At 45.2% G+C, this 24907-nt stretch overlaps 2 protein-coding genes across 7 annotated transcripts in view; one reads left to right on the top strand and one right to left on the bottom strand.

The window, feature by feature from the left end:
* PALB2 (partner and localizer of BRCA2) overlaps positions 1 to 24563 on the bottom strand; it is a 46895-nt gene extending 22332 nt beyond the window's left edge. For 4 of the 6 annotated variants that reach the window (XM_056536972.1, XM_056536975.1, XM_056536977.1 and 1 more), the window contains exon 1: positions 576 to 670. In XM_056536972.1, the coding sequence (XP_056392947.1) occupies positions 576 to 620 (45 nt within the window). In that variant the 5' untranslated portion in view covers positions 621 to 670. The other 2 variants (XM_056536974.1, XM_056536973.1) reach the window with 2 other exon arrangements.
* Positions 654 to 19403, top strand: DCTN5 (dynactin subunit 5). The gene is made up of 6 exons (XM_056536980.1): positions 654 to 791; positions 3363 to 3431; positions 11313 to 11431; positions 15873 to 15984; positions 17038 to 17140; positions 18988 to 19403. The coding sequence occupies exons 1-6, from the start codon at positions 744 to 746 to the stop codon at positions 19083 to 19085; spliced, it is 549 nt and encodes a 182-aa protein (XP_056392955.1). The 5' UTR covers positions 654 to 743; the 3' UTR covers positions 19086 to 19403.
* Positions 24564 to 24907: the final 344 nt, after the last annotated feature.

The raw sequence follows: 24907 nt of genomic DNA, 5'->3' as shown, positions 1-24907 counted from the left end.
CCATTGACTCCCATGTTAATAAAAACAAAAAACATGTACGGTTTAATAAGGTTTTTCACCCGGACCAAAAACCGTGGTAGGCTACAGTTTTGGATACCGGAAAAAACTGACAAAACTGTACAGGATGCAAAACTGACACAACCTGATGCGAGTCAATGCATACGGTTTTCAATACGGTTCCGTACGGTTTTAGAATTGAAAACATATATGGGAACAGTATTACAAAAACGTGGTGTGATAATTTAGAAAAACTGGGATAATTTATTCCATTAAAACAAAAACAGCGCCACCCCTGTGCTCAGGATGTGTGCGGTATCACAACATTGCGCCATTCCCTTCTATAGAACTAAGCTGCAGTACCACACACAACCTGAGGGCGAGAGTGGCGTTGTTTCTGGAAAAAAGACTGCAGTTTTTTCTATACCTGGGTAATTCTGGACAATAAAGTCACCATTTTGACAGAAAACCCCTTAAAAGTAATTTCTCATCTCCTCAGGGTGATAGTAAGCCGCGGTATACAGTATACCCGGAGTATAGTGACGTATAATACAGTGCTGCTATATCCCTGTACGTACACACGCCGCAGTCATCTCCTCCCGCGTCCTCCACGGCCCCGGCATAGGTCACATGACTGCGTCACGTGGCGCGGCCCGGGGGCACCTAGGGCGGAAGTGACGTCATGACAGTGAAGCCATGGAGCCCGGGGGTACCCAGAGCGGAAGTGACGTCACGCCGGTGAAGCCATGGAGCTGAGTGAGCTGCTGTATAATAAGTCGGAGTATATAGAGACTGTGAGTGCGATACCTGTCGTGGAGGGGGGTATCACCCTGCTGTGTATACACGACTGCATGGTGGGCTGTGCACGGGTGTTAGACATAGCCGTGTGTGTGTATACTCCATAACCGCACCCACATCCCATCCTTACTGTATAGTGTGTATGATGTCATATATGTGTGTTTTGTATGATCTACTGCTACTTACTGCATGAATGTAATCATAAGCGTTCCCCACTAGCTGGAAAACTATATCTCCCAGCATGGTAAAGGCTGTCCAGGCATGCTGGGAGTTGCAGTCTTGCAACTGCTGCAGAGCTACAGAATGGGAAACACTGCGTTAGACAAGTATTTCCCAACCAGGGTGCCTCCAGCTGTTGCAAAACTACAACTCCCAGCATGCCTGGACAGCCGTAGGCTTGTAGTGCTCCCTTTATAGCAGTGTTTCCTAACTAGGGTGCCTCCAGCTGTTGCAAAACTACAACTCCCAGCATGCCCGGACAGCCGAAAGGCTTGTAGTGTTCCCATTATAGCAGTGTTTCCCAACCAGAGTGCCTCCAGCTGTTGCTGTTGCCAAAGGCTGTCCGGGCATGCTGGGAGTTGTAGTTTTGCAACAGCTGGCAGCATCCTGGTTGTAGAGCACTGCTCTAGAGGATGGGTATACTCTGTGCAGCTGGGAGTTGTAGTTTATTAACAGCTGTAGTTTGCAGACACTGCTTTAGGTGATGAGAGTACCCCGTGCAGCTGTCAGGACATGCTGGGAGCTGTAGTTTTGCCACTGCTAGAGAACACTGCTTTAGATTATAGGGTTATCCCCTTCAATTGTCAGGGCATGCTGGGAGTTGTAGTTTTGCAACTTCTGCAGAGCCACAGGACAGGGAACATTGCTTTAGATGATGGAGCTACTGCTGCGGCTGTCAGGATATGCTGGGAGTTGTAGTTTCGCAACTGCTGCTGATTCACATGTTTTGGAGTAACGCTCTAAATGACGGGGATACCTCCCCTAGCTCTCAGTGCATGCTGGGAGCTGTAGTTTTGCTGCAGCTGGGGACCCCCAGGTTTCAAACGCTGCTTTAGATGATCGGGATACACTCTGCAGATGTCAGTACCTGCTAGGTGTTGTAGTTTTGCAACAGCTGGAGGCACACTGGTGGCAACATGTCGCAGACACTATGCACCAAAAATAACTTGGAATTACCTGACAAAAACAAGTCAGTTGTAGGCTGCATTCACACCACGTATTTGCAATACAGTTCCTGTATCAGGTTTTTGATGAAAAACTGATTCCTCAAAACCTGACTAAACTGTAACAAAACGTGTGTACAAATTTCAACCTATATATGGTTAAAAACCGTATACGGTTTGAAAAATGATGTCCGGTTGCATCCGTTTTTTAAGAAAAAACTGTACACGTTTTTAACTTTTCACTCAATTATAAATAAAGTTTCACTTGTTTGATTGAAATTCCAAGAAAAAAAACTGTGCAAAGTCGAAAAACGTATGGAACCGTACGCACATACAGTCCTGTAAGGTTCCCATTGACTCCCATGTTAAAAAAAAAAAAAACATATACGGTTTAATACGATTTTTCACATGGACCAAAAATGTGGTAGACTACGGTTTTGGGTACAGGAAAAAGACGGACAAAACCTTATAAGACGCAAAACAGACTAAACCGGATGATGCGTTTGACATACGGTTTACAATGTTAAGTCAATGCATGCGGTTTTCTATACGGTTCTGTACGGTTTTTAACTTGAAACCATATACGGGAACTGAATAGCAAAAATGTGGTGTGAATGCAGCCTTAGCTTAGTAAATGAGGGCCACTGAGAATAAACATAACACTCCAGAAGCACATTAAAGGGGTACTCCCGTGGAAAACTTTTTTTTTTTTTATTTATTTTTTTTTTTTTTTTAAATCAACTGTTGCCAGGAAGTTAAACAGATTTGTAAATCACTTCTATTAAAAAATCTTTATCCTTCCAGTACTTATTAGGGGCTGTATACTAAAGAGAAATCCAAAAAAGAAATGCATTTCCTCTGATGTCATGACCACAGTGCTCTCTGCTGACCTCTGCTGTCCATTTCACGAACTGTCCAAAGCAGGAAAAAATTCCCATAGCAAACATATGCTGCTCTGGACAGTTCCTAAAATGGACAGCAGAGGTCAGCAGAGAGCACTGTGGTCATGACATCACAGGAAATGCATTTCTTTTTGGGATTTCTCTTTAGTATACAGCCCCTAAAAAAAGTATTGGAAGGATTAAGATTGTTTTAATAGAAGTAATTTACTTCTATTAAATTAACAGTTATAATTTAAAACTGTTTAACTTTCTGGCACCAGTTGATTTAAAAAAAAAAAAAAAGTTTTCAACGGGAGTACCCCTTTAAACAAGCCCTCATATGGGTCCTTAGGTGGAAGATTGAAAGAGTTATGGCTTTTAAAAGGCAAGGAGGAAAAGAATTAAATCGCCTAATTGAAAATTGGCCGTGTCATGAAGGGGTTAAAGAATCCGTTTTCATCTTTTAAGTCTTAACATGTGTGAAATGAAACCCCTGTAACGCTCCTGTGTGTTCTGTCCTCAGGCCTCCGGAAATAAAGTCAGCCGGCAGTCCGTACTGTGCGGGAGCCAGAATATCGTTCTCAATGGCAAGGTAAGTGATAGGTGGGTTGGTTACTACACTGGATTATAATCCAGTGTTTTACAACCAGTGTGCCCCTAGCTGTTGCAAATCTACAACTCCCAGCATGCCCGGACAGCCAAAGCATGCTGGGAGTTGTAGTTTTGCAACAGCTGGTGGCACCTTGTTTGAAAAACACTTCTCGAATCACATGACTGGTGGATTAAAGGGGTACTCCACTGGAAAATATTTATTTTTAAATCAACTGGTGCCAGAAAGTTAAACAGATTTGTAAATCACTTCTATAAAAAAAATCTTAATCCTTTCAGTACCTATGAGCTTCTAAAGTTAAGGTTGTTCTTTTCTGTCTAAGTTCTCGCTGATGACACGTGTCTCGGGAACTGCCCAGTTTAGAAGCAAATCCCCATAGCAAACCTCTTCTAACCTGGGCGGTTCCCGAGACACGTGTCATCAGAGAGCACTTAGACAGAAAAGAACAACTCAACTTCAGAAGCTCATAAGTACTGAAAGGATTAAGATTTTTTAATAGAAGTAATTTACAAATCTCACGGCTAGAGGAAGCTCGCCAGCCGAGTGAAACAGAGTCTGTCGCCTGTTTGTGTACCCCCCCCCCCCCCTTGTTGATCCCTCTCCCCCATCCACGTTTTTACCTGTGAGTATTATGCAATAATGAAAGAAAATTAAAGAGAAGAAGGGTGAGTGCCGGTTTTTCTTCATTATCCTTGGATTGAGAAGTTTTAATTTACAAATCTGTTTAACTTTCTGGAGCCAGTTGATGTATAAAAAAATATATATTTTTTTTCTGGATAACCCCTTTAAGTTCAAACCATGCGGTTGAAAAGTACTTAGGGAATAAATCCCCAAACTTTGCATGTATCTCTGAATTATGTATTCCACAACGATATTTTCGTCATCATGTATTTAGTTTCTTGACCTATATAAGAAGAAGAAAAAAAAAACAAATCTCTCTCATGTTTGCAATCTGTGTATTGTAATTGCCTGTGGTCATGGTGCTCAGCAGAAGGGAGAATGTACTTTTTGGAACATATGGGGTTAATCCCAGGTCAGTGTTTCACTCACCTGTTCCATTTACTTAGCCCAATATATTCCCTGTTTTTCGGCTTCCCACCATGCATCTGATGAAAGGTCACATGACCTGAAACGCGTCATGCTAGGCACTTTCTCCAAGGATTTTATCCACGTCTTCAATTGAAGTTCTTCCCTGTCAATACTTTTAATGTGACGAAATAAAGGTGACGTTTCTTACTCGCCGGCATTACCCCTTTTCTACTTCTAATTTACTAATCTGTTTAACTTCCTCGCACCAGTTGATTAAAAAAAAAATGTTTTCCAGTGGAGTACCCCTTGTAAGGGGATTATACTTTACATGTATACATGCATTTATTATCATACTGTGCATCAGTTTTGTAGATACACCCCTACAACACAGGGGGGGGGGGATAATGAAGTATGAAAGTAGCCTTACAGTACCAAGAAGATGGAATTTGTAGAAATCTTATTTACATGCTGCAGAGAAAAATCATCACGCCAATTCACCTACGATGCAGATTTTAAGGGTTTGCCCGGGGAGCAAACTTTTTTTAAATTTTTTTGCAGATGTCTGTGAGTGTTGTATAAATTAAAAAAGAGAGTGAATGCACCTACCACGATCCCCCGAAATTCTTCCACTCCCCGATCCTCTCAGATACTCGTCATGCCCACAGGAATTACCGCGCTGCAGCGGCGTCCTGCGTCAGTCACTGATTGGATGCACAGGGCAGTTCTTGTGGGGACGATGCAGGAAATAGCAGAGAGGACTGGGAGTGTCTGTGAGGCAGCTGAGGGGATCTCGGGGTAGGTGAGTATCATTTTTTGTTAGGCTACATTCACACAACGAATTGGCGGGTAATTTAAAAACTGTCTGCTGCCGGACCCATGCTGCATCCTATTCATTTAAGTGAGCCGGCCGTAGTCAGCTGGTGACTTCGGTCGGCTCGTTTTTGGACCGTATCCAGATTTGTTGCCGGACTAAGGTTAGATTCACACTGCAGTATTTCTGCCGGAGATCGAGCAGGCGGCGCTAGGACCGAGCACACTGCATTGCCGTCCCCATAGACAGGAATGCATTTCTGGGTGGATCTTTTGGGAGATCTGCTCAGAAATGCATTGCCATCTAGGGGGACGGCAATGTAGTCCGCGCGGTCCTAGTGCCGCCGGCTCCATCTCCGTCAGAAATTCTGCAGTGTGAACCTAGCCTAATAAACGCGGCAATAAAACTGATACGGTTCAAGACTGAGCTGACAGTCAGTAGGTGGCTTTGGTTGGCTCATTTAAATGAATGGGATGCGGCTCGGGTCCGACGGGATATGGCAGCGACCGGCTTTTACATTCCCCAGCCAGGTCTGGCAGCCATATGGCATAATCGTGGTGTGAATGCACCCTTTAAAGGGGTACTCCGCTGCTAAGTGTTTGGAAACTGCTCCGAATGCTGTAGCCAGTGTCGGGAGATCGTGATGTCATAGCCCCGCCCCTCATGACGTGACGCCCACCCCCTCAATGCAAGTCTATGGGAGGGGGCGTGACGGCCGTCACGCCCCCTCCCATAGACTTGCATTGAGGGGGCGGGGTGTGATGCCATGAGGGGGTGGGGCTATCACATCACGATCTCCCGGCTCCAGCGTTCAGAACAGTTTGTTCCAAACGCTGAGCAGCGGAGTACCCCTTTAAAGGGGCTATCCAGCAAGGGGGGGGGGGGTTACCTACAGACTTGAATCCTAGACAAGGTGCCTGATCTGTCATGTAAGGAATATCTGCAGACATCCGTCATTTTGACTACAAAACAATGACGCCAAATTTTTTCCGACAAATATGGCAGAATGCGCTCCCCATGATAACGGATGAAGATGAAAATATAGCACCGGCTTGTATTTTGGAGCGATAAAGGACCCATATAGTTACATGATAAAAATAAAATACCAGAAATAAACACTATAAAATAAATGCTAATGTATGTACTGCAAAATAAATCCACATAAAAGAACATAAAAAAAGATACCAAAGATGTAGCTCTCAGAATGGGGTGAGGCAAAACAAAAATAAATAATAATAATGATGATGATGATGATAACAATAAAATAAAAAATTTATAAAAAAAATATATTTATTATATAATTTAGACACACACCACATACACTGTATCCTGAGGAACAGAATTAGCAGCATTTTAAGGGATTAAAGGGGTTTTTTTTTTATATATCAACTGGCTCCGGAAAGTTAAACAGATTTGTAAATTCCTTTGATTAAAAAAATCTTAATCCTTCCAATAGTTATTAGCTTCTGAAGTTGAGTTGCTGTTTTCTGTCTAACTGCTTTCTGATGACTCAGACGTGGCGGGAGCTGTGCAGTTCCTATGGGGATATTCTCCCATAATGCACAGCTCCCGGGACGTGACATCATCATTGAGCAGTTAGACAGAAAACTTCAGAAGCTAATAACTATTGGAAGCATTAAGATTTTTTAATAGAAGTAATTTACAAATCTGTTTAACTTTCCGGAGCCAGTTGATATGTAAAAAAAAGTTTTTGCCTGGAATACCCCTTTAAACCTCATTTTTTTTTTTTTAAACCCTTTTTCCTGCAGTTCTTTTTATGACCTCTATACCTGGGGGCGCTGTTGCTTTAGTTATAGACTTACTGTAGAATGTTTACACTTTAGTGCGTAGCCGTAGATTTCTCAGACTAGAAGCTGTATGAGTGAGGGATGGCGTCTGTCAGGTTTAGGTGCCTTTAGCTATTTTTCTGAAGTGTTTCTGATGTTTCTGACAAAAACCATAAAATGTAAATCTGTTCTCCTTCCACAGTATTGAACTATAATGACCGGTCAGATAGGTCCTAGTCTGTAGGGAGGGGGGAGCATTGTACATGGAGGGTCTGAACAGGCCTGGTGCTTTGTCCTCACTAGATTTAAGCCACCACCAGAGAAGTCTGCCAGCGGCCTGCTCACTGTCTACACATGCAGGCTTGGAGCTGACGCGTATGTTTATGGGGGGATTGGGAAGGAGTGATGGATCTAGTGTATACCTTAGGCCAGTGGTCTCCAAAGTGTGGGCCTCCAGCTCCCATTAGTGTCCCCCTTATCCACCATCATTAGTGTCCGACTCATCTCCCCTCATGTGTCACCATCATTAGTGTCCCCCTCATCTCCCCTCATATGTCGCCATCATTAGTGTCCCCCTCATCTCCCCTCATATGTCACCATCATTAGTATCCCCTTTATCTATGCTCATGTGTCACCATCATTAGTGCCCCCCCTCAACTCCCCTCATGTGTCACCATCATTAGTATTCCCCTCAACTCCCCTCATGTGTCACCATCATTAGTATTCCCCTCAACTCCCCTCATGTGTCACCATCATTAGTATCCCCTTTATCTATGCTCATGTGTCACCATCATTAGTATCCCCTTTATCTATGCTCATGTGTCACCATCATTAGTGCCCCCCCTCAACTCCCCTCATGTGTCACCATCATTAGTATCCCCCTCAACTCGCCTCATGTGTCACCATCATTAGTGTCCCCCTCATCTCCCCTCATGTCACCATCATTAGAGTCCCCCTCATGTGTCACCATCATTAGTGTCCCCCTCATCTCCCCTCGTGTCACCATCATTAGTGTCCCCCTCTTCTCCCCTTGTGTCACCATCATTAGTGTCCCCCTCATCTCCCCTCGTGTGTCACCATCATTAGTGTCCCCCTCAACTCCCCTCATGTGTCACCATCATTAGTATCCCCCTCAACTCGCCTCATGTGTCACCATCATTAGTGTCCCCCTCATCTCCTCTCATGTCACCATCATTAGTGTCCCCCTCAACTCCCCTCATGTGTCACCATCATTAGTGCCCCCCTCAACTCCCCTCATGTGTCACCATCATTAGTATCCCCCTCAACTCGCCTCATGTGTCACCATCATTAGTGTCCCCCTCATCTCCCCTCGAGTCACCATCATTAGTGTCCCCCTCATCTCCCCTCATGTCACCATCATTAGTGTCCCCCTCATCTCCCCTCGTGTCACCATCATTAGTGTCCCCCTCATCTCCCCTCGTGTCACCATCATTAGTGTCCCCCTCATCTCCCCTCGTGTCACCATCATTAGTGTCCCCCTTGTCTCCCCTCATGTGTCACCATCATTAGTGTCCCCCTCATCTCCCCTCATGTGTCACCATCATTAGTGTCCCCCTCATGTGTCACCATCATTAGTATCCCCCTCAACTCTCCTCGTGTCACCATCATTAGTGTCCCTCTCATCTCCTCTCATGTATCACCATCATTAGTGTCCCCCTCATCTCCCTCATGTGTCACCATCATTGGTGTCCCCCTCATCTCCCCTCATGTCACCATCATTAGTGTCCCCCTCATCTCCCCTCATATCACCATCATTAGTGCCCCCCTCATCTCCCTTCATGTGTCACCATCATTAGTGTCCCCCTCATCTCCCCTCCTGTGTCACCATCATTAGTGTCCCCCTCATCTCCCCTCCTGTGTCACCATCATTAGTGTCCCCCTCATCTCCCCTCCTGTGTCACCATCATTAGTGTCCCCCTCATCTCCCCTCATGTGTCACCATCATTAGTGTCCCCCTCATCTCCCCTCATGTGTCACCATCATTAGTGTCCCCCTCATCTCCCCTCATGTCACCATCACTAGTGTCCCCCTCATCTCCCCTCCTGTGTCACCATCATTAGTGTCCCCCTCATGTCACCATCATTAGTGCCCCCCTTATCTCCCCTCATGTGTCACCATCATTAGTGTCCCCTCATATTTTTTAAAAAACAAACACTCTTTCACTTCCGCCTCCGTTCCCGCACGGATTCCCTGTTCTGCCTCGAGTCTGCGTTTTGTTGTCACATAAGCATCGGCCGTCACGTGACCACTACAAACAATCAGTGGCCTCTGTGGTCGTGTACAAATCGTGACCGCCGAGGCCTCTTATTGGCTGGTGTGGTCACCTGACATCCATTGCTCATTTAACAATGTAGCACCAACCAGAGGCAGAACGGGGGATCAGCACAGGACTGGAGGCGGAGGTTTGTCAATCAGCCATGAGTTTGCTTATCGGTTCCCAAGTCGGTCCCCAAGGCCCAACAACATTTATTTTTAAAAAAATTTTTTTTTCAGTTCCTCCATTAAAATAGAACAGGAGAAATATCCAATCTGGGACTTGGTGGGGCTTAAGGACTGGGTTAGGGACCTCTGATCTACAGGCGACGGGACCTCCGCGCTCCGTACAGGAAATCGTGCTATTCTGTGTCAGTCTTTATAATTGATTATAGGTAAAGTAGACAATTGGTGTGAGATTAGCTGCTCCCTCCACAGATCTAAATCTCCCATTTATCAGGTTTTCAACCTAATCTAATGTATTAGACCAGACTCAGCGTACAGGCACCTGATTCCGTACACGTAGCGACTATCGTTTCGATTTGGTCGTAAAAAATAATAAAAAATACCGTTAGGTGTAATCTACATAAACGGTTGAGTTATTTTGTAAATACATTGTATCACTTAACTTTGTTCTGATGACGAGTTGACAGCCGGAGCTGAATGCATAATTCTGCTGGTTGTTATTAGAAATAAGCTAAATTGCTGAGCTCCTGTAATGCATGGAACAGTGTTTCCCAACCAGGGTGCCTCCAGCTGTTGCAAAACTACAACTCCCAGCATGCCCGGACAGCCAACGGCTGTCCGGGCATGCTGGGAGTTGTAGTTTTGCAACAGCTGGAGGCACCCTGGTTGGGAAACACTGGCATGGAGACTTTTTACCCGTGCAGAAATGGAGCTTGCAAAGGATTCTGGGAGATTTCAGCTCTGCAAGCCTGCAGAATTGTGACGAAGAGGCAGCGTTTGGATTGAATTAAAGGGGTACTCCAGTGGAAAACTTTTTTTTTGTTTTTTTTTGTTTTTCTGGTGCCAGAAAGTTAAACAGATTTGTAAATTACTTCTATTAAAAAAATCTTAATCCTTCCAGTACTTTTTAGGGGCTGTATACTAAAGAGAAATCCAAAATAGAAATGCATTTCCTCTGATGTCATGACCACAGTGCTCTCTGCTGAATACTACAGAGGAAATTCTTTTCTTTTTGAAACACAGAGCTCTCTGCTGACATCATGACCACAGTGCTCTCTGCTGACATCTCTGTCCATTTTAGGAACTATCCAGAGCAGCATATGTTTTCTATGGGGATTTTCTCCTACTCTGGACAGTTCTTAAAGGGGTATTCCAGGCAAAAACTTTTTTTTATATATCAACTGGCTCCGGAAAGTTAAACAGATTTGTAAATTACTTCTATTAAAAAATCTTAATCCTTCCAATAGTTATTAGTTTCTGAAGTTTTCTGTCTAACTGCTCAATGATGATGTCACGTCCCGGCAGCTGTGCATGATGGGAGAATATCCCCATAGGAACTGCACAGCTCCCGGGACGTGGGTCATCAGAAAGCAGATAGACAGAAAACAACAACTCAACTTCAGAAGCTAATAACTATTGGAAGGATTAAGATTTTTTAATAGAAGTAATTTACAAATCTGTTTAACTTTCCGCAGCCAGTTGATATATATAAAAAAAAAGTTTTGGCCTGGAATACCCCTTTAAAATGGACATAGGTGTCAGCAGAGAGCACTGTGGTCATGATGTCAGCAGAGAGCTCTGTGTTCCAAAAAGAAAATAATTTCCTCTGTAGTATTCAGCAGCTAATAAGTACTGGAAGGATTAAGATTTCTTTAATAGAAGTAATTTACAAATCTGTTTAACTTTTCTGGCACCAGTTGATTAAAACGTTTTCCACCGGAGTACCCCTTTTTAAAAGTTTTTAGATTTTTGAATTTCTTTATTTTCTCTTTACAGACAATAGTCATGAACGACTGCATTATCCGAGGGGACCTGGCGAACGTTCGAGTGGGGCGACACTGCGTCATCAAAAGCCGAAGCGTGATCAGGCCGCCATTCAAGAAGTTCAGCAAAGGGTGAGACGGAAATAATAATAAAGCACTATTTATATTTGGATATATTGCAAACGCTTCCCTCCCAATCTTCATCTAAAGTGCAGACCACATGACCCACTCCCATGGGATTAGGCCGAGTGTTCTTGTGTTCTCAGTGGAGAGTCCAACATTAACTCTTCAGATGCTGCAATCAATGCCGGTCGCGGCTTCTAAAAATGACAGCTGCTGGCGGGTTCAGGGGACCTATCCGGACCTCCGTAGTGCAGTGTGGTGGTCCTGATCAGTTAAAGGAAGTAATGTAGGGGAATATAGCTTAGGGGTTAATTTATAGATCGGGGGGACCGCTGGAACCCCTGCGATCTCCTGTACGGGGCCGAAGCAGTCCGACACGCCCCCCTCTATGTATCTCTATAGGATACATGGAGGGGGCGTGTCGGCCTCCGCGTCATGCAGGGATGGACAGCCCCCTTCCTGCGGAGTGCCGCGGCTCAGTACAGGAGATCGTGGGGGGTCCCAGTGGTCAGACCCCCTTCGATCTATAACTTATCCCCTATCCTTTGGATAGGGGATAAGCTATATTCCACTACAGTACTCCTTTAAAGGGGTACTCCAGTGGAAATGTTTTTTGTTTTTTTAAATCAACTGGTGCCAGAAAGTTAAACAGATTTGTAATTTGCCTCTATTAAAAAAATCTTAACCCTTCCAGTACTTGTTAGCAGCTGTATGCTACAGAGGAAATTCTTTTCTTTTTGAATTTCTTTTTTGTCTTGTCCACAGTGCTCTCTGCTGACACCTCTGTCCGTATCAGGAACTGTCCAGAGCAGGAGAAAATCCCCATAGCAAACCTATGCTACTCTGGACAGTTCCTGACATGGACAGAGGTGTCAGCAGAGAGCACTGTAGACAAGACAAAAAAAGAAATTCAAAAAGAAAAGAATTTCCTCTGTAGCATACAGCTGCTAAAAAGTACTGAAAGGATTGAGATTTTTAAATAGAAGTAATTTACAAATCTGATTAACTTTCTAGCACCAGTTCATAAAAAAAAAAAAAAAAAAAAATAAGTTTACCACCAGAGTACCGCTTTAACCCCTTAAGGACTAGGGTTTTTTCCGTTTTTGCATTTTCGTTTTTTGCTCCTTGCCTTTAAAAAATCATAACTCTTTCAATTTTGCACCTAAAAATCCATATGATGGCGTTTTTTTTGCGCCACCAATTCTACTTTGTAATGACGTCAGTCATTTTGCCCAAAAATCTACGGTGAAACGGAAAAAAAATCATTGTGCGACAAAATTGAAAAAAAAACGCTGTTTTGTAAATTTTGGGGGCTTCCGTTTCTAAGTAGTAAATTTTTCGGTAAAAATGACCCCTGATCTTTATTCTGTAGGTTCATACGATTAAAATGATCCCCTACTTATATAGGTTTGATTTTGTCGGACTTCTGGAAAAAATCATAACTACATGCAGGAAAATTAATACGTTTAAAATTGTCATCTTCTGACCCCTATAACTTTCTTATTTTTCCGTGTATGGGGCGATATGAGGGCTCATTTTTTGCGCCGTGATCTGAAGTTTTTAACGGTACCATTTTTGCATTGATAGGACTTATTGATCTTTTTATTCATTTTTAAATGATATAAAAAGTGACCAAAAATGCACTATTTTGGACTTTGGAATTTTTTTGCGCGCACGCCATTGACCGAGCGGTTTAATTAATGATATATTTTTATAATTCGGACATTTCCGCACGCGGTGATACCATATATGTTTATTTTTATTTACACTTTGTTTTTGTTTTTTATGGGAAAAGGGGGGTGATTCAAACTTTTAATAGGGGAGGAGTTAAATGACTTTATTCACTTTTTTTCTTTCACTTTTTTTTTTGCAGTGTTATAGATCCTATAGGGACCTATAACACTGCACACACTGATCTCTTATACTGATCATTGTTATACCATAGGGACCTATAACATTGCACACACTGATCATTGTTATCCCATAGGGACCTATAACACTGCACACACTGATCTCTTATACTGATCATTGTTATACCATAGGGACCTATAACATTGCACACACTGATCATTATTATCCCATAGGGACCTATAACACTGCACACACTGATCTTTATCATTGATCACTGGTTTCTCATAGGAAACCAGTGATCGATGATTCTGCCGCATGACTGCTCATACCTGGATCTCAGGCACTGAGCAGTCATTCGGCGATCGGACAGCGAGGAGGCAGGTAGGGGCCCTCCTGCTGTCCTGTCAGCTGTTCGGGATGCCGCGATTTCGCCGCGGCTATCCCGAACAGCCCACTGAGCTAGCCGGCAACTTTCGCTTTCGGTTTTAGCCTAAAGGGTTAATAGCGTGCGGCGGCGCGATCGGCACTGCGCGCTATTAGAGGCGGGTCCCGGCTTCACTATGACGCCGGGCCCGCCGTGATATGATGCGGGGTTACTGTGTAACCCCGTGTTATATCAGGAGAGCAGGACCAAGGACGTACCTGTACGTCCTTGGTCCTTAAGGGGTTAAAGAAGAACTATCGTGCACAAAAATGTATCCCCTATCCAAAAGGCTCTCCCTGGGGACGTGTAATTTTTACCGTAAAGTGTACTGTGCAGAAACAAACCCCCACCCCCCACACATTTTGCTAAATTGAGGGTTGTCTTTGCAATTTTGCCCCACAAATTATTTAATTTTTTTATTTATTTTTTTGTTTTTTTCGTTTTGCCATAGATTTTGTGGTACAACGAGTGATGTCATTAGGAAATACAATTGGTCCTGCATAAAACAAGCCTCATATGGGTCTGTAGTTGGGAATATTGAAAGAGTAATGGTGAGGAGGAAAAAAAAATGAATGTTGGCTGTGTCAGGGGTTTAACAAACAGCCTTTAAAGTAGAGCAGCGTTTCCCAACCAGGGTGCCTCCTGCTGTTGCAAAACTACGACTCCCGGCATGCCCACTCGAACATTCGCCAGGTCCCCTCGGATAATACAGTCGTTCATGACTATTGTCTGTAAAGAGAAAATAAAAAAAATTCTAAAATCGAAATACTTTTAACTCGATCCGAACGCTGCCTCTTCGTCACAATTCCGCAGGCTTCAGAGCTGAAATCTCCCAGCATCCTTTGCTAGATTTCTGCACGGGTAAAAAGTCTCCATGCCAGTGTTTCCCAACCAGGGTTCCTGCAGCTGTTGCAAAACTACAACTCCCAGCATGCCCGGACAGCCAACGGCTGTCCGGGCATGCTGGGAGTTGTTGTTTTGCAACAGCTGCAGGAACCCTGGTCAGGAAACACTGCTATATGGACTTTATACAACTACCTGCATAAGGCCTTTAGCTGTCCAGGCATGCTGTGAGTTGTAATTTTTCAACAGCTGGAGGCACCCTGGTTGGGAAACACGGTCCTATAGATATGTGAAAAGTTTTGATCTGTCAGGGTCTGAGTTTTCACACCCTGACCAATTGTTATAACAAATGGCGAGCCTGCAGTCCTATGGAGGTGCAACTTGACGGCGGACCCTCACCGGGACTTCACCTGCATTCCAATATAAAGAAATGGACCTTGTTGTGAGTAGTCTGCATTGTCACCTACTGGAATCAACAGCTGGAGGCACCCTGGTTGGGAAACACGGTCCTATAGATATTTTGATCTGTCAGGGTCTGAGTTTTCACACCCTGACCAATTGTTATAACAAGTGGTGAGCCTGCAGTCCTATGGAGGTGAAACTTGACGGCGGACCCTCACCTGGACTTCACCTGCATTCCCATAGAAATAAATGGACCTTGTTGTGAGTAGTCTGCATTGTCTACTACTGGAATCAACAGCTGGAGGCACCCTGATTGGGAAACACTGAGAGTAGATACCAGTTTATGGGCAGAAACATATACATAAGATATATATATATATATAAAATATACATAAGGCATATACATAAAAGTCATAATCACGGCTGTGACTCCCATAATGTTTCAGGAGTCCTTTGCCCTGGCACGAGCGTTCACGTCTGCTCGTTGTCGCCCCCTCCCTGTAGTTGTATAGCTGTTTGTATAATCTGGTGCCTTTTGTTCCTATACAGATGAGACCTCGCGGCTGTTTATAGTGCACAGTGTCCGGCCGGCCATTACATGTCCTGTACTCCCATTACACCTTGTTATTCTTAGTCCTCTCAGATTGCCCTTAATTGGGGATACGGCTTCTGCCTTTTCAGTCTTTTCTATTCACTGAAGAACCCGCCAAGAACATTGGGTCGTGGGGATAAATGGTTGCATTGTGCAGAATAAAAGTGGTAGCGCATAATTATCCAGAGGGCCGGTAATGGGCACGTGATCCCCCGGCTAGGATAGCAGCACGGGACTGTGGCGACACGTGATTTGGCGGCTAGTATATTTGGGGCATTATGGGGAATGTAGTCTGCAAGATGGCTGGACTGACGCTCTGTATCTTTTTGCTCCTACAGGGTAGCGTTCTTCCCCCTACACATTGGAGACCATGTCTTCATAGAGGAGGACTGTGTGGTGAACGCGGCACAGATAGGCTCCTATGTACACATAGGGAAGAACTGCGTCATTGTAAGTATCGCGGAGTTATCAACCGACACACTGTAACGCACCAAAGCTTGTGACAGCTCACAAGTGCAGATTATCGATAACCTAGATCAGTGTTTCCCAACCAGGGTGCCTCCAGCTGTTGCAAAACTCCAACTCCAAGCATGCCCGGACAGCCAACGCCTGTCCGGGCATGCTGGGAGTTGTAGTTTTGCAACAGCTGGAGGCACACTGGTTGGGAAACACTGGAGTACACACTATAGATCCTGTCTGTGGTTACCTAGAAGTTCTGTGCCCAGTTCTAGTGACCCAGTGGCGCGGCGACTATGGCAGGTCTATTCTGTTCAGACCCAAAATATGAGAAATTTGGCAAAGCCCAGCATGCCCGGACAGCCGAAGCCGAGCTGAGGATACAGATTTTACCATGTATTTACCACAAGTGTTATTTATTTTTAAAATCTGATGATTGATTCCCTTTAAAGGGGTACGCCGCTGAAAACTTTATTTATTTATTTTTTTTAAATTACTTTTATTATTTATTTATTTATTATTTGTAAATTACTTCTATTAGAAAATCTTAATCCTTTCAGTACTTATCAGCTGCTGTATACTACAGAGGAAGTTGTATAGTTATTTTCTGTCTTGCCCACAGTGCTCTCTGCTGACACCTCTGTCCATGTCAGGAACTGTCCAGAGCAGCATAGGTTTTCTATGGGGATTTGCTGCTACTCTGGACAGTTCCTGACATGGACAGAGGTGTCAGCAGAGAGCACTGTGGTCAAACAGAAAGGAAATTCAAAAAGAAAAGAACTTCCTCTGTAGTATACAGCAGCTGATAAGTACTGGAAGGATTAAGACTGATAAAAAAAAATATATATATATACATTTCGGCGGAGTACCCCTTAAAGATATTTAAATAAAGCAATCTATATATTTGTCACCAGTCAGACCCCCGCCAATCCTCTAGTTATGCCCTATTCGGGGATAACTTTTGATGGTAAGAATGCCCCTTTAATGTCTGTCCTTTTGTGTCTGAAGATATACAGTTGTTCTTACTGATTCTTGTATTGTTTACAGGGCCGGAGATGTGTCTTAAAGGATTGCTGCAAAATACTGGACAATACAGTTTTGCCTCCTGAAACAGTGGTGCCCCCATTTACGGTGTTTTCTGGCTGCCCCGGTGAGTGCTCATTGCTGGGTTATTAGTAAAGGGGGAGGCCTGGAATGGAATGACTGTCTTGAATGGCTCCATGGTGACTTTTGGTTGCTGAAAGGTTACTGTAAAATCACAAGCGGCCGTGACCGCAATGTTTTCCTAAAGGGGGTAACAATATAACAACCACATTAACTCAAGAATGGTCACCTTAGAGAAAATTGTTGGGTAAAAAGCCCAAATCAAGTCTTGTGATGCTAATCCTCTCTTTCTTAGTCCTCCTCTCCTCATTTTCCATGTTGGATCCTCTCTTTCTTTCCAGTCCCTGTTATGCCTCCATCTCTCCTCACTTATGTTGCCTCCTCCTCTCCTACACAGTCCCTGTGCAACTCCTCCTCTCCTACACAGTCCCTGTGCAACTCCTCCTCTCCTACACAGTCCCTGTGCAACTCCTCCTCTCCTACACAGTCCCTGTGCAACTCCTCCTCTCCTACACAGTCCCTGTGCAACTCCTCCTCTCCTACACAGTCCCTGTGCAACTCCTCCTCTCCTACACAGTCCCTGTTATGCCTCCATCTCTCCTCACTTATGTTGCCTCCTCCTCTCCTACACAGTCCCTGTGTAACTTCTCCTCTCCTACACAGTCCCTGTGTAACTTCTCTTCTCCTACACAGTCCCTGTGCAACTCCTCTTCTCCTACACAGTCCCTGTGCAACTCCTCCTCTCCTACACAGTCCCTGTGCAACTCCTCCTCTCCTACACAGTCCCTGTGCAACTCCTCCTCTCCTACACAGTCCCTGTGCAACTCCTCCTCTCCTACAAAGTCCCTGTGCAACTCCTCCTCTCCTACACAGTCCCTGTGCGACTTCCCCTCTCCTCACCTATCATGTTGGCTCCTCTCCTACACAGTCCCTGTGTAACTTCTCTCCTACACAGTCCCTGTGCAACTTCTCCTCTCCTACACAGTCCCTGTGCAACTCCTCCTCTCCTACACAGTCCCTGTGCAACTCCTCCTCTCCTACACAGTCCCTGTGCAACTCCTCCTCTCCTACACAGTCCCTGTGCAACTCCTCCTCTCCTACACAGTCCCTGTGCAACTCCTCCTCTCCTACACAGTCCCTGTGCGACTCCTCCTCTCCTACACAGTCCCTGTGCGACTCCTCCTCTCCTACACAGTCCCTGTGCGACTCCTCCTCTCCTACACAGTCCCTGTGCGGCGACTCCTCTCCTACACAGTCCCTGTGCGACTCCTCCTCTCCTACACAGTCCTTGTGCGACTCCTCCTCTCCTACACAGTCCCTGTGCGACTCCCCCTCTCCTACACAGTCCCTGTGCGACTCCCCCTCTCCTCATTTTCCATGTTGGCTCCTCTCTTTCTTTCCAGTCCCTGGGATGACTCCTCCTCTCTTCACGTATTATGTTGGCTCCACTATACAGTCCCTGTGACGACTCCTCCACTTCTCAGTCCACCTCCTCTCCTTCTCAGTCCTCTTGATGACTCTTCCTCTCCTCACTTCCCATGACCTAGAAGAGCAGGATCTCCTCTGTGCATAGTATGGCAGACACCACAGACATTAGGCTCTGCCCACCAGCTCTGGGAGAGCTGTATATTATAGATGAAGCCTGCAGAGCAGAAATTTGCTATAAAATACCATATACAACTGATGGGCAGAAATAGTGCTGCTCTTCATTTTCACACACAGGGCAATTTATCCTATAAAGTCCCCTGAAACAACAGAAGACATCAGTCATTTACGTACTGTACAATAACCTGCTAGAAATTGTGACTCCCCTCCGACCCCCAGCTTTATTAGGCTTTGTTGTGGACCTTTATTTTTTCTGATCTCTGCTTCTTTTCGTCTTTTCCCCTTTAGGACTGTTCTCAGGAGAGCTCCCGGAGTGCACTCAAGAACTCATGATCGACGTCACCAAGAGTTACTACCAAAAGTTCCTACCTCTGACGCAGATTTAGACTGGAACAAATGTCCCCTCGAGCTGATTTATCTTTTCTTTTATATTGTAAATGTATATATTAATGTGTCCTGCATTGCGCTGGCTGAGAGTTCCCCTTTAACACTATGTATTTATTTAAAGCCCCTTCTGTATCCTCTTTACTCCTTGGCAGCCGTCCCGCTCGGCATGGGGTCATGATGGGATCCAGTCCCCAAATCCAGCATTTTGCCACCACCTTTCAAAGTAAGGCCTGGATTCCATTGTCCTGCAGTACCTCACTGACCTTCCCTTGCAATAGATTAGCACTTGTCAGTAAAATAAACATTTGCCTTCTGTATTGTGTATATTGCTTACACTTTTGTTCTTATGTGACCAATGTTTTCCCCACCACCAGTATAGGTGACCAGTGTCTGATCGTTGGGGCCTCCGACCACTAGGATCCCCACTAATCACGTGGTGTCCCATCTTCCCCCTGATTGAACACTTTCGCACTTGTGCACTTCAACTCTATAGGATACACCAGTGTTTCCCAACCAGGATACCTCCAGCTGTTGCAAAACTACAACTCCCAGCATGCCTGGACAGCCCTTGGCTGTCCGGGCATGCTAGGAGTTGTAGTTTTGCAACAGCTGGCGGCACCCTGATTGGGAAACACTGTTATAAAGGCTCCATACAACTCCCAGCATAATCCCTTGGCTGTCCGGGCATGCTAGGAGTTGTAGTTTTGCAACTGCTGGAGGCACCTTGATTGGAAAACACTGCCTTATGGGCTCCGTACGACTCCCAGCATAAGCCCATTTGTCTGTCTGGCCATGCTGGGTGTTCATCATCAGGATACTAGGCGTAAAGGCACAACCCTATTAGAGAAGTGTTTCCCAACCAAGGTGCCTCCAGCTGTTGCAAAACTACAACTCCCAGCATGCCAGGACAGCCCTTGGCTGTCCGGGCATGCTAGGAGTTGTAGTTTTGCAACAGCTGGAGGCACCCTGATTGAGAAACACTGTTACAAAGGCGAATTCGGGTAGAAAAACAGACATGGTGCACATCTACAATCTTGTATAATGATCTGATTGCTTCTCAGCATAACATCAAAAACTAACAGGTTGTTAGTTTACATTTTGATCAAAAAGTACAAGCCCACTCGCCATGTCAAGGCCACCTATTTAGAGTGGGTCCCTAGCATAAAATGGCGCAGCACCGGGCGGCGACCACCACCGCCGCGACACCAATGCCCACAGGGGGGAACAACCCACCGGGTCTGACTGGGAGAGCATGGTAAGTGAGCCATTACACCTTGTTCACACTGGTGTGGTGCTGTGCGGCGTCCGTTGCTGCCGTGGCGCCGTGTCTGCGGGGGGTGCGGCCCATAGACTGGTTTGAGTGGCATTGGGGCTGCTCCGCCGGTGGGTCGTTCCCCCCTGTGGGCATTGGTGTCGCGGCGGTGGTGGTCGCCGCCCGGTGCTGCGCCATTTTATGCTAGGGACGTTAGGGACCCACTCTGAATAGGTGGCCTTGACGTGGCGAGTGGGCTTGTACTTTTTGATCAAAAATGTATACTAACAACCTGTTAGTTTTTGATATTATGCTGAGAAGCAATCAGATCATTATACAAGATTGTAGATGTGCGACCATGTCTGTTTTTCTACCCGAATTCACACTGTTATAAAGGCTCCATACAACTCCCAGCATAAGCCCTTGGCTGTCCAGGCATGCTAGGAGTTGTAGTTTTGCAACTGCTGGAGGCACCTTGATTGGAAAACGCTGCCTTATGGGCTCCATACGACTCCCAGACCATTGTCTTTGTGCTATCTGGCCATACTGGGTGTTCATCATCAGGATAATAGGCGTAAAGGCACAACCCTATTAGAGAAGTGTTTCCCAACCAAGGTGCCTCCAGCTGTTGCAAAAATACAACTCCCAGCATGCCAGGACAGCCCTTGGCTGTCCGGGCATGCTAGGAGTTGTAGTTTTGCAACAGCTGGAGGCATCCTGATTGGAAAACACTGCCTTATGGGCTCCATACGACTCCTAGCCCTTTGTCTGTCTGGCCATGCTGTGTGTTCATCATCAGGATTATAGGCATAAAGGCACAACCCTATTAGAGAAGTGTTTCCCAACCAAGGTGCCTCCAGCTGTTGCAAAAATACAACTCCCAGCATGCCTGGACAGCTTGTTTTGGGCAAGCATGCATGTGTTTTTTTTTAGGGAGAGGAAGCCGCAGCCAGGTTTAGCTTCTCTAAGCGTAAGTAGACGATCAGTTGCCTGACACCTCTGGCGCCGCTTATCCTATAAAACCCTGTTTAGGTATCAGAAAACATGGCAGACGTTGCCTGTCCTTCCATAATTCTTGTTGCTGGGGATATAACCCTTAGCCCATGGTTGCACACAGCTGAGAGCGTCTGTATACCCAGCAGCCGGGCCCGGCGCTCAGAGGATACAAATAACAAGCGATTAGCGGCAAGTGATAATTTATGGCTTCCGAGTAATCACTTCCCTTCGTGGGTGTATTTTGGCTCACAGTGACTCAATGTTCTTTTTTGTTTTTCCTAAATGTCAGCATACCTTTGGCTTTCCTGACCGTTGACATGATTTATATGATGCAAACGTGTTTTTTTTGTTCAAGGCCCAAACCACATGCAAAACTAACACAAGCGCTGAAGAGATGGAGGTGAGGTGATTTGCTTATGTTTTCTTATCCAGAATTTGAGGTTCTTCACCATGCGGCATATGCAAGAGATTTTTGTTTTATATTAAGGGGTACTCCGGTGGAAAAAAAAACATTTTATTTTTAAATCAACTGGTGCCAGAAAGTTAAACAGGTTTGTAAATGACTTCTATTAAAAAAAATCTTGACCCTTCCAGTACTTTTTAGCGGCTGTATGTTACAGAGGAAATTCTTTTCTTTTTGAATTTCTTTTTTCGCTTGTCCACAGTGCTCTCTGCTGACACCTCTGTTCATATCAGGAACTGTCCAGAGCAGCATAGGTTTGCAATGGGGATTTTCTCCTGCTCTGGACAGTTCCTGATACGGGCATCAGGTGTCAGCAGAGAGCAGTGTAGACAAGACAAAAAAGAAAATAATTTCCTCTGTAGCATACAGCTACTTAAAAGTACTGGAAGGGTAAAGATTTTTTAATAGAAATCATATACAAATCTGTATAACTTTCTGGCACCAGTTGATTTAAAAAAAAAAAAAATTTAAAAAATGTTTTCCACCGGAGTGCCCCTTTAAATGTAATGCAGGATTTTCCCAACCAGGGTGCCTCCAGCTGTTGTAAAACTACAACTCCCAGAATGCTGAAAGTTGCAGTTTTGCAATAGCTGGTGGCCCCCTGATTGGGAAACACTACCATATGACCTCCATTAAACTCCCAGCATAAGGCCTTAGGGTGTCCGGGCATGCTGGGAGTTGTAGTTGTATAACTATAGGGGTGCAGACACTACATGCACAGGGTTATATAACTATAGGGGTTCATCCCACCAAAGCTTCGGACCGGCAGCGCATGCTGGGAGTTAGTTGTAGTGCTTCTATAGGTCTCTACCATCAGCCAAGGAAGATGCAGGTGTGCAGGGATTTATAGGCTATTTGTCCCCTGTGTCTCTGCCAGGATTTACACTGAGAACAGTAGATTCTTTTGGTGCATTGTTCTAGGATTAGTGAAAGTTGCTGCTTGTCAAACAGGTTAGGACTCAAAGTATCAGACTTTAAACTGTGCAGTTAGACAACCTATTTTTATTTAAAGGGGGGGAGGGGGGGGCCTCTGTCCAAAACCATCACCGAGAGCATCTTTGGAGGACCCAGCGTATGTACTACACAAACATCCCATTGTTATCAATGAGAAATGTGTAATGCTTCATATTCCCTCTGGGGGGCGCAGCTGCATTGCCCTGAAGATTACAAGCAGGCACCCAGTGATCAGTGCATCATAGACTCATCCTAAGGCCATGTTCACACTGAGTAAAATGTGAGGAATGTCCTCTTTGAAAACACGGGCGCACATTCCGCATATTTAAAAGTCCGCCAGGCTATAGGACCGCACGGAAATGCGCCGTCTCATAGACGGCAATACATTTCCGAGCTAAATCTGCAGAATGTGCACAGTGCAGCAGAATCACATTGAAATCAATGGGACTCTGCTGCAGCGGAATGTCCATTGTGTAAACATACCCTAAGACAGATTCTTAATAAGATCAAAACTTTCTAGGGTAAAAGCAAAGTATATATGCAGCATTTCCCTTTAGGGCAATCTTTAGACAACAACTACCAGCATGCCCGGACAACCTTCGGCTGTCCGGGTATGCTGGGAGTTGCAGTTTTGCTACAGCTGGAGACACCATCGTTGGGAAACAATGGTCTATGACAATGGTCTCCAAACTGTGGACCTCCGGCTGTTGCACAACATGTGATGACTGTCAGCGCATGCTGGGAGTTGTAGTGTTGCAATAGCTGGAGAGCCACAAGCTTATGCAGCATCTAAACATTCCCATACACCAGTGTTTCCCAATCAGTGTGCCTCCAGCTGTTGCAAAACTACGATTCCCAGTATGCCCGGACAGCCGTAGGCTGGTCTCCAAACCGGACCCCAGCAGTTGCACAACATGTGATGACTGTCAGCGCATGCTGGGAGTTGTAGTGTTGCAATAGCTGGAGAGCCACAAGCTTATGCAGCATCTAAAGGTCCCCATACACCATTGTTTCCCAACTAAGGTGCCTTCAGCTGTTGCAAAACTACAACTCCCAGCATGCCCAAACAGCCGAAGGCTTGTAGTGTTCCCTTTATAGCAGTGTTTCCCAACCAGGGTGCCTCCAGCTGTTGCAAAACTAAAACTCCCAGCATGCCCAGACAGCCGAAGGCTTGTAGTGTTCTCTTTATAGCAGTGTTTCTCAATCAGCGTGCCTCCAGCTGTTGCAAAACTACAACTCCCAGCATGCCTGGAGAGCCGAAGGCTTGTAGTGTTCCCTTTAGCAGCGTTTCCCAACCAGGGTGCCTCCAGCTGTTGCAAAACTACAACTCCCAGCATGCCCGGACAGCTGAAAGCTGTCCGGGCATGCTGGGAGTTGTAGTTTTGCAACAACTGGAGGTACACTGATTGGGAAACACATATTGGCTAATGCCCTCGTCTTGCTGACCTGCAGGAGCTGTATACACAAAACGGTAAATCACAACAGCCAGATTTGTGTCTCTGAATCGGCCATGTAAGTCGCAGGCTTCTGGTCAGACTTAGAAACTCTCTCCATGTCACCTGTCCCAGCACTTACGCTAAGCTACCTGCTTAGTATTGCAGAGTATCCGATCTGTCGTTGCCCAGTGTTTGTGCTGAGAGCGCCGCGTTGCCGAGAAATCTCTCAATGAATAGGGATGATTTCGTGTTACAGCCATGAATAATCAATCGCCTATAAATAGGATTGCTCTGCGCTCACCTTTCCTGTAAGCGCTGTCTTATCTCCCACCTGGGAAGCCGGGTCTCATTTTACGGTACTACACAACCATCAGGCTCTTGCGTAGCCATGAGGTATCGCCGTACCCTGGTAAGACTCCCATCTCTGTAAAACCCAGAGCCTAAAAGAAAGGACACGATTTCATTGATGCCCTCTTGGTTGAACGAACAGTTTTCAGTTTATACTTCGAGAACTTTTTGACTCATTCATGTGTACAGATTAAAGGGGTACTCCGGTGGAAAACTTTTTTTTTTTTTTTTTATAAATCAACTGGTGCCAGAAAGTTAAACAGATTTGTAAATTACTTGTATTAAAAAATCTTAATCCTTCCAGTAGTTTTTAGGGGGCTGTATACTACAGAGGAAATGCTTTTCTTTTTGGATTTCTCTTCTGTCACGACC

This window comes from Hyla sarda, chromosome 8, assembly GCF_029499605.1.
Source record: "Hyla sarda isolate aHylSar1 chromosome 8, aHylSar1.hap1, whole genome shotgun sequence".
NCBI lineage: Eukaryota > Metazoa > Chordata > Amphibia > Anura > Hylidae > Hyla > Hyla sarda.
This window is presented reverse-complemented; position numbering and strand designations above follow the sequence as displayed.